Source organism: Nanorana parkeri, unplaced genomic scaffold (genome assembly GCF_000935625.1).
Source record: "Nanorana parkeri isolate BGI_ZX_2015 unplaced genomic scaffold, ASM93562v1 scaffold672, whole genome shotgun sequence".
Lineage (NCBI taxonomy): Eukaryota > Metazoa > Chordata > Amphibia > Anura > Dicroglossidae > Nanorana > Nanorana parkeri.
In genome coordinates this window covers 906,911-922,891 of record NW_017306940.1, presented here as the reverse complement: position 1 = coordinate 922,891, position 15,981 = coordinate 906,911, and the positions used below count along the sequence as shown (strand labels likewise).

The following is a 15,981-nucleotide window of genomic DNA, read 5'->3' as shown; positions in this document are numbered from 1 at the left end:
GGCGCTTTCAATGTTTGTGTCGGCTCTCTGGACATTTTTTGGAATGGTTATAAAGTGGAATATTCTCCGGAATGCTGTAGAATGTTTGTTTTGTTGTGTTTTATGTTCCGCATGACGGCAAGAGCACTTTAAAAAAATCAATCTTACAAAGGAAAGTCCTAGTTTAACCCCTTCATGACTGAGGCCTTTTTTTCATTTTTTTGCACCCATGTTATATTCCTGTTTAAACAGAGTCCCGGCGGCAAAAGTCACGAAGGGGTTAACAATGAGCTATAACATGACTGGGCAGGCAAGGGGGGGGGGCGCGCCGCTAAATACTGCTTACATCTAAACTACTAAAAGACTTGTTTACGTGGTTTTCATGGCTCTTCCAGTCATAACATAACTGGAAAATATTAGAGACTGCATGTGGGGTCATGGCTGTCAAAGATGTCCTTCCCGGGAACGGCCCGATATGGCCGTGCACGCCGCACGGATCTGTACGGGCCAACTCTAAGCTATGTGAATGAGGCCTAAAAGCATGAAATTGCCAACCCATTTCAGGGATAAACACAGATCCCTACATTAGGGCTTCAGGTGTAATCTAAAGGGTGAATCCCTTGGGGAATCGGCTCAGGGTAAGCTACAGTGATAGTGACCACAAATACAAGGGCACATTGGGAGGCTAACTATTGGAATGTATTCTCTATGCCAATCCTGCAATAAATGGACCAGTCAAGACAGAATTATGGGGGGTGTCATTGCTGATTTGGGTTTGAAGGTTCTTATTAGAGAGTTCTCCTGTCTTGAGGACCAGTGTCACTGGAAGTGAAGGAAATCCTGTTCAAAGGGGACACAGACGTTTTTATTCTTTCTTGTTCTATCCAACAGAAAGGAATTGTTTTTACTGGTTTTCTACTTTAATTTATAGCTCAGCTTCCACTACCGATCCTGTCACACGTTTGGATGTGTGGAAGAGCATGTCCCCTGCTGCCTGATGTAGTTACTCCTGATCAACCCTACCGCTTTATTGTTTCCTGCAGTGATTTAGTGGTCAGCAGGAGGAACCGGAGCAGCCAGTGGAGGTACACAGCAGAGGAGTCAAATAGGAACCGCGCAGATAACTCTGCCACAGAGCACGGATTTAGCAAACCAGACAGGCAAGTATGAAGCTACTTTCTTCACAAAGTACTGCAATTATAGTTGTATTAACCCCCTGGCAGTGTCACTTTAATCTTCACCATGTACAGCCTGAGTCAAGGATCTAGGGGTGCACTCCTACTAGGGTGTATGTACTGTGCCCAAACACGTTTGACATCCCAAAGTCCAGTTAATTTGACTTGTGTGATCGATTTGTATTGTGCTTGGACACGGTTCAGGGTACTGTGCCCCAGCTTAAAAGAGGTAGTCTGGGGCACGGTACAGTTGGACATGGCAGGGTACACATATGTATGATAGCCAATGCTGCCCAAGCTCATAATGTGAAAGCAATGCAAGAACAGGAAGTGTGCTCGGGCCCAGGACAATGCAAGCCCAGGAAGTGTGCTCGGGTCCAGCACAATGCAAGCACAGGAAGTGTGCTCGTGCCCAGGATAATGTGAGCACAGGAAGTGTGCTCGGGCCCAGGATAATGCGAGCACAGGAAGTGTGCTCAGGGCAAGCACAGGAAGTGTGCTTGGGCCCAGCACAATGTGAATGCAGACCAGCAGGGGAGGGGGGGACAGTCATACCTAGCCAGGGTATAAGGAAACCATACCTAGTGCAAGTACACCCTGCAGCAGCTGCATGGGGACACAGGGATTCATTTGAAGGTACTTGTAGGTACCATGAGATTATTTTGTAAACTTTTGAGGCCATGTCAGGCTCTCCTTTATTTCAAGTAGACACTCCATCCAATATTTGGAACAAACCCTGTAATTAAACAATGACAGTTATAAAGAAATAACTGCTTTGTTTGGGTTGAGGTCTCTTAGTAGTTAGGGTTTGCCTTTTTTAATCAGCGTGTTACATGGTGCTGTATAATTATTTGTTTTGTAATTGAAGTTTCCACATGCTTTCCAGTTCCACTGCCTGTTTCATTATATTTCCCTTTGTAGATACAGGTGATCGAGTTCTTTTTTTTTTTTCTAAGAAGAATATCAATAATTTAAGGGGTTAAGTGCACTTAACCCTTTTTTGCCCTGACCTAACCGAATCCACCCTCCCTCCTCCACAGATGCATATCTACCTTGACCCGATACATACCCTGATCCTCTGGTGATTGTTTACATTCAGCATTGCAAGTTTCCCTCCCTTGGCCGCATCTGTGCATTACAGCCCCATAGACTTCCATGGTGCTGTGTTCCAGAGGCCGGAGATGGTTCCATAGAAGTCTATGGGGCTGTATTGTGCGAGTCTGGCCAGGATGTAAACAATCACCACCTCATCAACGTTGGATCTAGGTAAGTACACAACTGTGGAAATGGAGGGTGGGTTAGTTTATGTAAGGTGGCAAAAAAGACAAGTACACTTTGTCTTAAAGTGAATTTCTCCTTTAACCCTCGCTGTCACCCATGCCTCACATTTTATATCTCAGAATTTTAATTTGCACATCACAGCCTTGGAAATCTGTGAAAGACCCCCTCAAACCATAGATTTTCTAAAGGTACAGAACCTCTTGATGGGCCCCACTAAATTGATTTTAGTTAGGCCCATGGGCAACATTCCATGCGTTGCAGTGAAAAAAAGTAATGCATGAAATACTTGTTTTCAATGCAAAGCACAGTATTGCGGTACGAGGCGTTGCACATCAATGCATGGCTGTCAGGGGCAATGCAGCCCACCTGTTGCATGGTACCAGCAAGCCAGGTGTGCTGTGGTTTAGCATGTGCTTAACACATGGAATTGTGCATTTAATGCAACACTATGCTGAAAAATACCATAAAGTATTCTTAAACCTCTTATATGTGCGGGAATACTTATATGTGTATTGTGTTAGGTGTTCTGATGTGTACCTGAACCTCTTATTAGTCTCATAATGTTGCCTCATAATGGAATGGCACCTGGGGGTGCAGTAATGCTACACCAGGTAGTGCCTGGGACTGAGTAGGCACATGCACAATCTGTGATCAAGCTGTTATAAGACGGCTCAGATCACAGGCACAATACACAGAGCCAAACATAATTTATAGAAATACTAACATATTAGAGAATGTTATATCTTACAACTGGTATCTTTCTTTCTTCTAGGCTTTAAGACTTAAAGAAGGATCATTCCTACCCATTGCACTGACCATGTCTGGTGAGTATTCAGTACTAAATAATCACATTAAGGTCATCTGTGACCAAAATAAAGAATGAGCGTTCTGCAGAAGTTCACAGTGATATAAACTAACATTTTACAGTTGAGTCTCTGTCTATATTTAGTTGATATTGTAATTCTAAATCAGGGCTGGACAAATCCCTGGAGCCAGGTCGCCAATGCTCCTTACAAATGACAGCTGGCACCTAACTTTTGAGGCTTTTTCTAGTTGTTGTCAATGGAGCTGGCTCCTAAAACCATCCTGTGGTTTGCCTGTCTCTTGGATTGGACAGACTGACTCCTGAATTCCATATTAATCTGTCCACCCCTGATTTTAAATTGGCATTCATTTCTTAGTTTTGCTTAGTTAACTTGGGCAGAGCTGAGGGTTGTCGCTTTGTGCAGTTTCCTTATTTGCATTGCAGGCGACAAAACTGCTGGTTTTCCAGTGTTGACTATGTATCAAACTACATGTCAGTGTACCGTACAATCTCTTTGTACAGAGTGTTTGATTTAGTGTCACATATGACGGAATCTTTTTAAATGCATAGCCGTGCGTTTACACTAAGGGGCTTAGAAAAACAATAGTTTTTTTTTTTTTGTGCTGTACTTTGCTTAGTTCTCACAGTTTTGCAGCTAGATGTATTTGCTGTATATAAATGTAAAAAAGGATACCTTTTATACTTCGGCCGCTAAATGTAGTGTGTACATCTACCTACATGACCTGTAGGATCGTATTTTTCAGGGTGGTAAAGTATATGCCCGTAGCGCAAGTCAAGTCGACATATGCTTATCAAAATTGCAGCCTATGAATTTATTAGCTTAATAAGTGCAAACTATGTAAAGCCGGCCATACTCGGATTGAATTGCATCCATTTCCTGCTGAATTGGCAGAAATTCGATCCATGGTTGACTGATCCGACACCACCCGGCTTGACAAACTTCCATCTAAAGATCAAAAGGAACTTGGTGGACAATTGTGGGCCAAACATTGACTGCAGCCAATCAGCTCAGGTAGTCTGACAGAAGCAGGCATCATCTGTCCGAATACACTCGCTGGTGGGGGAGATTCCTCCATCCACTAAAGTGTGGAAGGGGGAATGGAATGATTTCTCAGTGGGTGAAATCTTTAGAGCTGCAACTAATGATTATTTTCATAATCAATTAGTGGGCCGATAATTTTTTTCGATTACTCGGATAAAAAAAAAATGAAATACCATCCTGAATTTAAAATGAAATACAGCCAGCCTGCTATTGGCCGTTTCAAATTCCAATAGCAGGCTGGCTATTGCACCCACCCACTGCTTGCTGTGCCTTCCTCCCAGCGTGGAGGAGTGAGCTAGGGGATCCAACCAACTAATTGATAATGAGAGTAATTGACAACTATTCTCATAATCGAATAGTTGGTTGCAGCCCTAGAAATCTTTAAGGTGTTTGGCTAGCTTTAGAATGGTTTTTCACTTATGTTGCAGTATGTTTACTTGGGCATAGCTTGGAATATTAATTGTTTGTTGATCAAAGGATAGATGCACTTTCAGCACATATCCTTTCTTTTTTGCTTGTCCCTGTGGCCTTTACTGGGGCGTTCAGTGAATGGATGTTTGCTTAGGAGTGGGCGAGCATTTACATGCAGACCACCCTAGGTAGCACACACGTGATGCTGAGCCTCCATATTTAAAAAAACTAAAATCCAAAGAATGAATTAAGGGGGATTTTTCCCCTCAGATATAAAGTAGCCCCTCCATGGAGGATTTGCTCCTTTCAGTGTTGCCCTCTGTTTCATTTGCCTGCTTTCCAAAATTATGAGCTTATAACTCTATAGGGTGAACTCGATGGACTTGTGTCTCTTTTCAACCTGACTATGTAACAAATGCTACATTCTGTGTTTTGTTGTAGTAGAATCAAGCTGAGAGAATTAGATACATAGACAAAGTCTGGCATATAGTAACGGTGACCAGTACAGTGGTCACCCTCTGGTGATTTCTGCTATTGACCCCCTTGAGGCTAGGCTATGCTAGAAATTGCAGCTCCATGCACTGTTATAACCTGAGGGTTGTAGGAACAGAGATCGGTGGTACTACAGAGAGGTTTTCCAAGCAGATGGAGAAATCTGTTTATTCTACTTCCGCCTTAGTACATTATTTCAATTTTTCACTGGAGGATAAACTGTTGCTGTGACGGACCCCCGTACTCAGGATGAGTATGTCCGCCGCTGTCTTCTTCCTTGCTGAGGAGATATTGGAACCCGCTGATCTGTAGCTCCCAGTTTCCCCAGTCACTAGCCAAGGCTTTAGTGTAGGGTAAACAAACTCTGATTTATTGAGCAACTGCACAAACTTATATACAGCAAGTGATGAAATCAGAATATAATCCCATCACATCCACCTCCCCTCCTCCCAGACCATCGGTCTGCTCAACACCACAGGTGTCCACCTGCTAACGAACTCCAGACAGCCATAGCAGGAGCCTGGCCAGAATGTCATTGTTCTGAGCTCCCTCAGAGAACAATGGGAGATAACGAGGGATGGTGCTGATAGTCTTTCCATAACCAGGTCACACAGCATAACGCACTCAAACATAACTCAATACCAATACACATTTAACTTAACCAATACACATAAACTGATCACCATGTCGTCACATAGCTCCCCCAAGTTAAAAGATGGCAGACCCGGTGAGACCCTCTACGGGTCCACTTGGGGATGTCCATGATGTTAGTCACCCTTTCAGTTCCGTTTGGCGGGATAGTCCATCAGTATTGGGTTTCCAGAGCCGGTAATGAATTGGCAAATTGGACAGCTGGAGGGCCAGGCTCCACCGCAACAGCCGTCCATGGGCCCCGGACACCCGGTTCAACCAAACAAGGGGGGTCTCCATAATCCTAGGTCCATAGTCACTGGGAAGGAGGCCGGCCGCCAGCCCCCTCCAGGAGCCTCGGTCACGGTGGGTACTGTGACATTTCTTCCCCCCCAAAAGTAGACTTATTAGGTCCCAGTCCCCCAACTGGTCTGGACCTGCATTTGTCGGGCAGCATAAGTCCACATATTGCATCCAAAGGACGTCCTGCCTCTGCTGCTGGAGAGAGATGTTGTCTGTGCCTTCCTGACAAACATGCTGCCTCTGGAGAGAGATAAAGCCACAATCTTCTGGACACCAAAGCCACGTGCTGGTAGAGAGGCCCGCTTCCTGTTCTCCCATGGAGGTTGGAACAGGCAACAGTGTGGGACATAGGCCAGTGGTACTCTGCCCGGGTGTCAGCACTTCTGCTGGGGAATCCACATCCTCAGTTCTGGCTTGCTGTTGGGGTGGGAGGACGGCTTCCTCCTCTAACTGGATTCCAAACTGCTCCTGGGGAACGAGGACGATCCTTCAACACCAATACACATTTAACTTATAAACTGATCACCGTGTCGTCACAGTTGCCACTACTATATAAAACCTTAATAATTCTGTTTCTTGATGCTTTCTTTATTTCTGCCTTCTAAAATATTGAAAAAAGTATACTATACTACATCAAACCTTTTTTCTTTCCACACAGATAAACAGAATAACTTCCCCCCTCTCCCTCGCTTCATACCTCTAAAGCCATGTTTCTACCAGGATTTTGAAACCGATATTCCTGACCAACATCGGACCATGGCCAAACGTCTTTATTATCTATGGATGCGTAAGTAGGAACCTGGACTGGTCTTCATGCTTCTTATGTGACAGCATAGTTGGCATTGCCCATATAAACATGCATGAAAAGAAGTAAAACTTTCAGAGTACAAGAGGATAAAAACAAAAAGACACTTTGGTCCTGAGCAAAGTTGATGTATGGACTGGAGTGTTTCTGCACTCCTCCACTGAAGTAGCCCCAACAGACCATAATTTGAGGATTTCTCTTTCTGAGACTTGCTGTGCCAATAACTGATCTTGTGATGCATATCAGCGTACCCCTGCTAGTAGAATGGAAGCCCAAACATTGTGTTTAATCATTTGTCTGTGTATACATCCCATGAATATCATTTTTTCTTTTTCTTCCCTTTCCGCCCACCTTCCCCTACTGTATACTTGTCCATTGCCCCCATAGTAGTGCGACTGGACATATGAACATTAAATGAAGTATGTGGAGCATTTGATCTGGCTGGGCATTTTCATCATTGCTCACATGGTCATTCCCCAGTCCTGCAGCAATGAAAAGAATACTGCTCAGGCGCAGGCTGCTTGTCAAGGTGAATCTGCCTTTGTCTGCACCAGCTCACATCTAAGGTTGCTGCACTGGTTTTAGACATGCTCTGTGTGTGCTTTTTTACATCTGTGTTATTTTGCATGATCACCCTAATGCATTCACTATTATGATGCACATCTTCTGTGTGATGCACAGCTTGCCTATGTTGATTCTGGGGATACATGATGTGATCTGCTCCCCAAAGCTGGGAAGATGCCACTCATACACTGTGATGCCATTCTCTGAGTGTAGTATGGAGGTCCAGGGTTGGGAGGGTTATAGAGTCTGACTCCTATGCTCTGACTTTACCCCAACCTCATTCTTATCTTTGGCTCTCTTCTTCTTGCTGCATGTGTGTGCCTCTGCGTGACCCGGTTTGTGCGTGCAGTGAACAGCATCACGTTGGCGGTGAATCTGATTGGCTGCCTGGCGTGGCTGATTGGAGGAGGCGGAGCCACTAATTTCGGCCTGGCATTTCTATGGCTCATCCTTTTCACTCCCTGTTCCTATGTGTGCTGGTTCAGACCTATTTACAAAGCTTTCAGGTAAGTATGTGACCGCGCATTTCCATTAAATCATTTGTCCACAATACATACTTGTTCCCTTTACTGATAACCCAAAGTGTAATAACGTCACCCGCCAACCCTTTACCCTAAAGTGAAATTCGCAGAAGGGATGCACAATGTACTTGGCAGTTTTTGTGGAAAACATGTCCAGGATTTTATGGTGGCTGGTCATGACACCTGATGGTCAGGCTTTCACTTCAGTAGGATCCAGTAAGCAAACCCCTAGGCATTTAATCACATGGCCAGCCCCTGTGGGGCCCTGGAGCATTTTTTACTCCACAACCAGTAAGCATATTTGACTTTAAGGGAGCACAGAGGGCAGGAGGGGAGAGGTGTTCTTACACTTTATCTACTTTAACCTCTTGCTTTCTGTCCCCAAAAAAGGGTATAAAATTCATTTCAGTACAGCGCTGCATGACGGAATAAATGTCAGTTAAAGTACCGCAGCGCTGAATACTGAAAAATGGCCTGGATGGGAAGGGGGTTTAACACCGCGGATGTCAACTGGTTAAACATGACTCTGTATACTTTCACTTTCTATAGTAGGCTGAGGCTACACTGCACCAAATACTAAAAGCAGAAATCATTGTGATCAATGGTTCAGCTGCACAGTCTGAAAATAGCATATGTAACTGGTCTTTTACCAACTTTGCATTTGTAATTAGTTCTGTTATCTTTTATTTATAAAGTCTGAAGAGACTAAAAAAGAACATGTAACTTTAGCCTGTCTGTCTTTAACAGTCTCATGTACCTGCATAGGTCTTTCCCCGTTCTCTTGTTTACTAAACACTGCAAACCACGGCAAGACATTTTGTGTAATGTAACAGCATACAACGTCGGCATGGCAGGATTTACTTAACACGTTATTTGTGTGTATATTATATACCTTCTGCCTGTCTGTTCTTTAGTCAACCCCTATACATTGTGCTAACATCGATTGGTTGCATGGTGGGAATACTTCCCTTCGTTCCCCTTGTTGCCGTTTGCTACATGTGACTTGTTCTGTACAAATTCTGTGTCTGACGTGTGATTTTTCTCCTTTGACAGGTCGGACAGCTCCTTTAACTTCATGGCTTTCTTCTTTACCTTCTTGGCCCAGTTGGTTATTAGCATAATACAAGCTGTTGGCATTCCTGGCTGGGGAGTCTGGTGAGAGTTTATGTACATCCAAGACAATATTAACCTCAGGTCATTTGCTGGGTAACTACTATTGTCAGTTTTTGCATTTAGGGCTCATTCAGATGGGTGTGCACGTCTGTACAGCGTATACTCCTGTAAAATGACCCGATCCCGCAAGGGACAGGTGCTGCATGTAATTGCATGCAACGGCCTTTTCTTCCCTGTGGGAGGACGCGATTACGCAATTACACACTGTCACACCCGAAAATGCACATCCGTGCAGGTCCAGGTGTCCAGCACTTGGACGCACACTGTCACACTGCAGCCTCACACTGTGCATATATGTGCAGGTTCAGGCGTGCGTGTGACAGCGTGTAATTGCAGGCAGCCACGTCTTCCTATGTGGAAAAATAGGCAGCTGCGCACAATTACACGCAGCACCTGTCCCTTTTGGGATCAGCCCATTTTATGGGAGTGCAAACTGTACAAACAAGCACACCCATCTGAATGAGGCCTTAGTCAGGGGAATGCTCTAAGTTCAAATACTCATACATGATGCTTTCTGGTTGACTGTTTCCTAACCATTTTAGCACTTTCACACACAGGTACTTAAAGGGCCATTCTGTGGACCTTCATAGCACTTGCTCCCAATCACCTGGTGCAGAGAGGGTGTAATAAGATAAATGGATTTATACGTTCTGGTTTTCAGTGAAGCGTTGGCTTTGCTTTATATTGTCACACTATTAATTGGGCATAGACTGTAGCAACTATGGGTATTGAGGCTACAGTTCCTCTTACTACACATTGCTACTCTTCGCAGCCGTTCCTGTATGAAGTGAATGGATTGCATGATCCTGTTAACACAGGGTGTGGATGTTCTACCGCATTTGTATACTTCTTCTAATCATCCTTACCCCAGTCATCTTTTATGACAGCACATGAGAGCACATATATGACTTTCCCCCACCTAAAAAAAAGAGAACACAAACCTCACAAGCCCCCTATGTAATAGCACATTGGAGATGACAGGTTCTCTTTAAGGTGGTATTAGGGTCACCTTTCCCGTCAAAGGAGCTATTTAAGCACAAATGGCTTGAATGGCTTCAGCCAGGAAATGACAAAAATGTAAGCACAGCAGGCAGTGGGTGTGCCCAATAGCTAGCCCGCTATTGGTTTTTGAATAGCCAATAGCAGGCTGCCTATAGCACCTACCCACTGCCTGCTGTCAATCAACAGAGGAGGGACCTAAAGGAGAAAGTTCTTCTTCAGGTCCTCCTCTGCTGCTAATATTTCAAATTGCAATAGCCAATAGCAGACTAGCTATTGCACACACCCACTGCCTCCGACCCATCCAGCAGCGCCGCACTGTGCCCTGACACGCTCCCCTCTCTGACATCTTTCTCTGAGCGGCCCTGGCGCCTGACAGCTGGTCTTTGTCCCCTCCGATGCCTGCTGCCTCTTCCGATACAGGAGTGGGGATCAGAGGTGACAGACTGCAGCAGGGTTGCTGCGGGGGTGATGGCCAGGAGAGAATCAACTAATCGATTCTCATTATCGATTCCTTTCGATTTTATCGATTAGTTGTTGCAGCCCTAAATTGCAGGCTTTTTATTCTTTGCCTACCCTGTTTATCTTTTCCTTATTTATCTTGGGCACAAGAACATCATTTTTGCCAAAGCAAACCAGGAAGTGGAAAACAAGAAATTATAAGTAAAAGAAAAACTTGTTTGTTTAATGAATGTAAGATGATTTCATGTCGTTAGGCAGAGCTGTATGCTGATGTGATTTTAGTCAAAGAGGGTAAATGTCCACTTTAAGTGAAGAAATACATTTTTTAAACATGTTTGTCAATTGTATGGCTTATATGAATAAACATACACGGGGCATTAATTAGCAGTGTAACAAATAAAATGTTTGGCCTGGATGGGAAGGGGGTTTAACACCGCGGATGTCAACTGGTTAAAAAGCGATATAAACATGAATTACAGTAGGTAGGGAAATTGGTTGTACCATTATTATAAAGGTAACCAATGCACACGGACGCTGCTAAGTTTTGTATGGGCGTCTAGGTTTCAATGATCTCAGGTCAGGAAAGAGTTAACTCAAATACTGTGGCATCCTCTCATGTAGCTTTGTTCTGTTTTCCTTCTTTCAGCGGATGGATTGCAGCAATTTCCTTCTTTGGAACAAATGTGGGGTCTGCAGTGGTGATGCTGATTCCTACCATTATGTTCACAGCTGTGGCCATCTTGTCTTTTATAGCATTGACTAAGGTATAAAGGGAATACAAATGTTTGTGATGTTCTCCGTTTTCTGAGCTGTTTTACTTGTGTAGTGATTGCTGCGGTTGACAACTTCCTAAATCACTGAACATAGGGCTGGGTCAGGGTATGATTTCACCACCTTTACATGCAAACATATCCTGTGAGTGGTTTAGCAGAGACTCATGTGTACAGAATATCAAAACTGGACTCCAATGAACTTTAGGCCAGGAGACGGGTTTAAATTCATTCCTGAAATTGAACACATGATCATTCCTCCACTTGACTTCTGAAGAGGCATGAAAATACAGCACTTCCTTGTGAACCCTGTCCGGAGGACACGTGTTTACCCCTTGAACACCGCTCCAATGTGTATGTTCCACAAAAGCTAATATCAGACCCATTCCATCACATAGCTATGCCCTTTTTACTTGCCCTGTGGACGGTTATGTCCCATTTTACATACCCAATTTCTCTTCCCATTGAGATATCACTTTTAGCAGAGACTAAACGGATTACATTATCTACTTTGCTCACAAGGCTTCCATAGCCAATAAGATCCAAGAAACAGGATACAAAATCCTCACTAGATGCTATCCTGTACCAGCCAAACTACACAGACTCTTCCCCACCACCTCTCTCACATGTTATTGTTGTACTTAGGGCTGCAGCTAATGATTATTTTCATAATCAATTAGTTAGCCGATTTATTAAGTTCGATTAATCGGATAAAAAAAAAAAAGGCTCCAGTGATGGACTACTAGTTTCTATTGAGATTGTAGTCCATCACGGGAGCAAGCTTGGCATGGTGGAAGTAAAAAAAAGAGTGTGGTGTGCAATATAGTACATTATACAGTGGCACAGTGCAGAATACCAGCAGCTATAGAGGAATGTAGCAATAGTACATTATACTATAATGTACTATTGCTGGGATTTGTAGTCCTCTGTAGCTGGGGTTATTCTGCATTGCGCTGTATATAATGTATTATTGCTGGGATTTGTAGTCCTCTATAGCTGGTGGTATTCTGCAGTGCGCTGTATAATGATTATACTGCGCAATGCAGATTACCACTGACCAGTTATAGAGGAACTACAAATCACAGCAATAATACATTATACAGCGCGATGGAGAATACCACCAGCTATAGAGGAACAACAAATCCCAGCAATAATATATTATACAGGGTGTTTAATATATTATTGCTGGGGTTTGTTGTTCCTTTATAGCTGTTGGTGTTCTACAGTGTGCTGCTTTTTTTTAATTTTTAAACAGGAAACATTAAAACAGGTCCCCCTTACCTGTTTCTGAACCCTTGTAAGTCGCTGCTGCGGCGTGCTCTGCGGGCGTGTGTCCGACGGCCGTGTGCGCAGTGGGCATGGCATCCGCAGCGTGCATAGCGTAACTCGTGTATGGAGCTGCGAACAGGCGGGCGTGAGTGGGAAATTTAAATTTTAGCCGAAGAAGACATGTAGCATAGCTCCCTCTGCAGAAGTACAACTAGAGCTGCAACAATTATTCGATTAAGTTGATTAAAATCGACAATGGAAAACGCTGACACCGTTTACCATCGTCGATATTATTCGATTTAAGTTGATTAAAATCGACGATGGTAAACGTTGTCAGCGTTTTCCATCGTCTATTTTAATCAACTTAATCGAATAATTGTTGCAGCTCTAGTTGTACTTCTGCAGAGGGAGCTATGCTACATGTCTTCTAGACCTGCCCAGTCATTTGCCCCTTTTGCAATACGATCCGTGAAATCAACCAGAAGCTTTTGGATATTGATTAGGATCTAGTACCACCTACTGTAGATACCACCTTACATTTACATGGCATTCCCAAATGTTGCTACAAGAAAACATGACTTATATACCATCTGAATTCAGGCAAGGTGTGCATACCTGCATTGTAGAAACAAACCCAAATCATTCCCCTCCCAACGCCACCACCACAATTGTCCAGGGCTATTTCCCACTAGGTGTTTTGACACCTCACCCCTTCTAATAATAGTTTTAAGAGGCATCAGACTTTTTCATACAACAATCTAACTTTATTATTCCAATGAATATCCATCAACAACATTAAAAACAATGTTTGCATGCATGATTCCCATCAATTCTACCTCTCGCTGCCACATGCACAATATAATTGCAGTATGCATTTATATATATATATATATATATCATATATCATTTTAGTACAGTGCAGTCCATGTATGTGGATATTGTACTCTTACGGTATGTTGTTTTCCTCCACTGTGGCAGATACTCTGATGGAGTACTATCATACTTTGAACCCTCCTTATTCTAAGGTCCCTTACTACACTACTATTATACCTGTTAGGCAATCCACATCCTGTTATGATTTGCTTAGTATTGCACCACTAAAACTGTATGAGGGGACTTTATCAAAACTGGAGCAGACAAAATCTGGAGCAGCTGTGCATGGCAACCAATCAGCATCTTACCTTTCATTTTCAACCCTTAACTGAACAAACTGAAGAGAGAAGCTGATTGGTTGCCAAAGGCAACTGCTCCAGATTCTTTTGCTCCATAAAAAAGAGAAAGAAAAGCTGGGGTTTTTGGGCATCTGAATGACAATTTCCAAACTAATACATTTGTAAAAATATATATGTTTATTAATCGTGATCAATTATTAAAATAAATGAATTAATGTTATAAAAATGACAACATGATTATTTAAGTCTCCCTACAAGCTCACTCCCTTTCTGTTCTATCCTTCATAAGTAACATGATTGGTTGGATTACAAATACATGATAATGGAAACCAATGATGAACATGATTAGATAATAAGGTACAAAAACATATTACATGATACAGCATAGGATGTTAACAGTGGAGGAGCATTGTTTTCTCTCAACGTTTCGCGCTTAGCGGCGCTTCTTCAGGAGAGGGAGGTTGTCATTGAAATGGATCATTGTGCGTGTAGCTCTACTACCCCATACCGACAACACCTGGATCACATTTGCCGAAGCAGATGAGGGGAAAGAGGCCGAGACCGTGAACCCCGTCCTTCTCTCAGTGTAGAGCCCCCAGCATGTTGTGCGGCCGCCGCCGCTCTACACTGAGAGAAGGACGCATACTCCTCGGTTCTGGCCGTGGAAAACAAATTGATCCAGGCTTACACTAAGGTCTCGGTCACCTAACTTAAATTATTTTGCTCCAGTTGGGAGTTCAGCTTTTAATTTTATTTTGTTGAACTGCGTGTAACAAAGTGAAAAATATTACTTGGGCAATGTCAAATGACTTCTGGGAATGTAACCATCTTCTTGCTCCCAAATAGGTACACAAATTTTACCGTGGAGCTGGAGGCAGCATGAGTAAGGCACAGGAGGAGTGGACCACAGGCGCTTGGAAAAACCCTCATGTTCAGCAGGCGGCTCAGAATGCAGCTCTTGGGGCAGCACAAGGTGCCGTGACACAGCAAGAACCTCAGTACTCAGCAACACCAAACTACGGCTACTCCAATCAAATGTAAGAGTTTCTCGGGACTTCAAGAAATACATTCCCAGGGGTTGGAAAAAAAACCTCATTTCCGCTGTTCTTTAGTAGTTCAATTGTCTCTTCAACTCTCTTCCCATTCCCTTTGATATGGTGCATAATTGATAGTGGTGTGTATATGGTGTCCCAGAGAGTATCCATCCCTGGTTAACGGGGGCAAATGTTTGTGAGTTCAATTTATATACATACAGCCCAACAGCCTGGTGCTTGAATCTGTTGGTAGGAATTGTTACAATAAATCAAAAGCCGGGGGAAAGGGGAAAACCAGATTGTATAGTTAGTATAAATAGTTACATATATATATATATGGTTAAAGGAATGAATGAGCTTGCCGTATATAGGTGATGGTTTCAGGCAGTCTGAATCAGCCTAGGTGGCAGTGAATGATCATGTGACTCCAAGGCCTGCAAGGCAAAGAAAGGGAGACACAGTAAGCAATACATGGATGATGCACTTACCTCCTATGTTTGCTATCTGTTATCAAGCATCATCCTCCAAAGGCTTGGGTTTGTAGCACAACACTCCATTGAAAGGCTATTGCCCTTATTTATGGTATTCATACCTTGTTCGCTGCAGGTCTGCACCCATCATTGTTAGTATTTTGGGCACACTAGGTCTGCTTAATTTTATTCACGATTATGTGTTCAGGAACTCCTGACTTTCTTGAGATATGTTTTTTAGTTTTTGGATACTGCTGTTTAAATAATGTGAAAGTACAGATTCAGGACTATATAATCATGTATAGTATCCGGAAATATGAACTAATGTAACTAAGTTAGAAATAACTTTCTTCTTTATTCAATGAACGCTAGGTTTCTATCTTATCCATTGAGGGGCACAGGAAGTCTTTAACCTTCAGGTTATACTGTTGCCTACCAGAGGATTGGCCACTGGCAAACAAAAAAAACTACAGGCCAGCCCAGGATAACCCATCCCACTAACAGCATGCCTCAGTTTTTTTGCTGGTGTCTTAGGAGGATGGACGTCTTTTGTTCAGCACCACTGTGTAAAAGACTATCTTATTTTTGCACCCTGTTTTCTTC

The 15,981-nt window shown here is 43.2% G+C and overlaps 1 protein-coding gene across 1 annotated transcript; it reads left to right on the top strand.

Annotated features, from left to right (window-relative positions):
* The first annotated feature begins 3,211 nt into the window (after positions 1-3,211).
* Positions 3,212-15,650, top strand: SCAMP5 (secretory carrier membrane protein 5). Its single transcript, XM_018563530.1, has 6 exons — positions 3,212-3,259; positions 6,798-6,926; positions 7,858-8,014; positions 9,083-9,184; positions 11,310-11,427; positions 14,721-15,650. Exons 1-6 carry the CDS (start codon positions 3,253-3,255, stop codon positions 14,913-14,915), a joined length of 708 nt encoding a protein of 235 aa, XP_018419032.1. The 5' UTR covers positions 3,212-3,252; the 3' UTR covers positions 14,916-15,650.
* Positions 15,651-15,981: the final 331 nt, after the last annotated feature.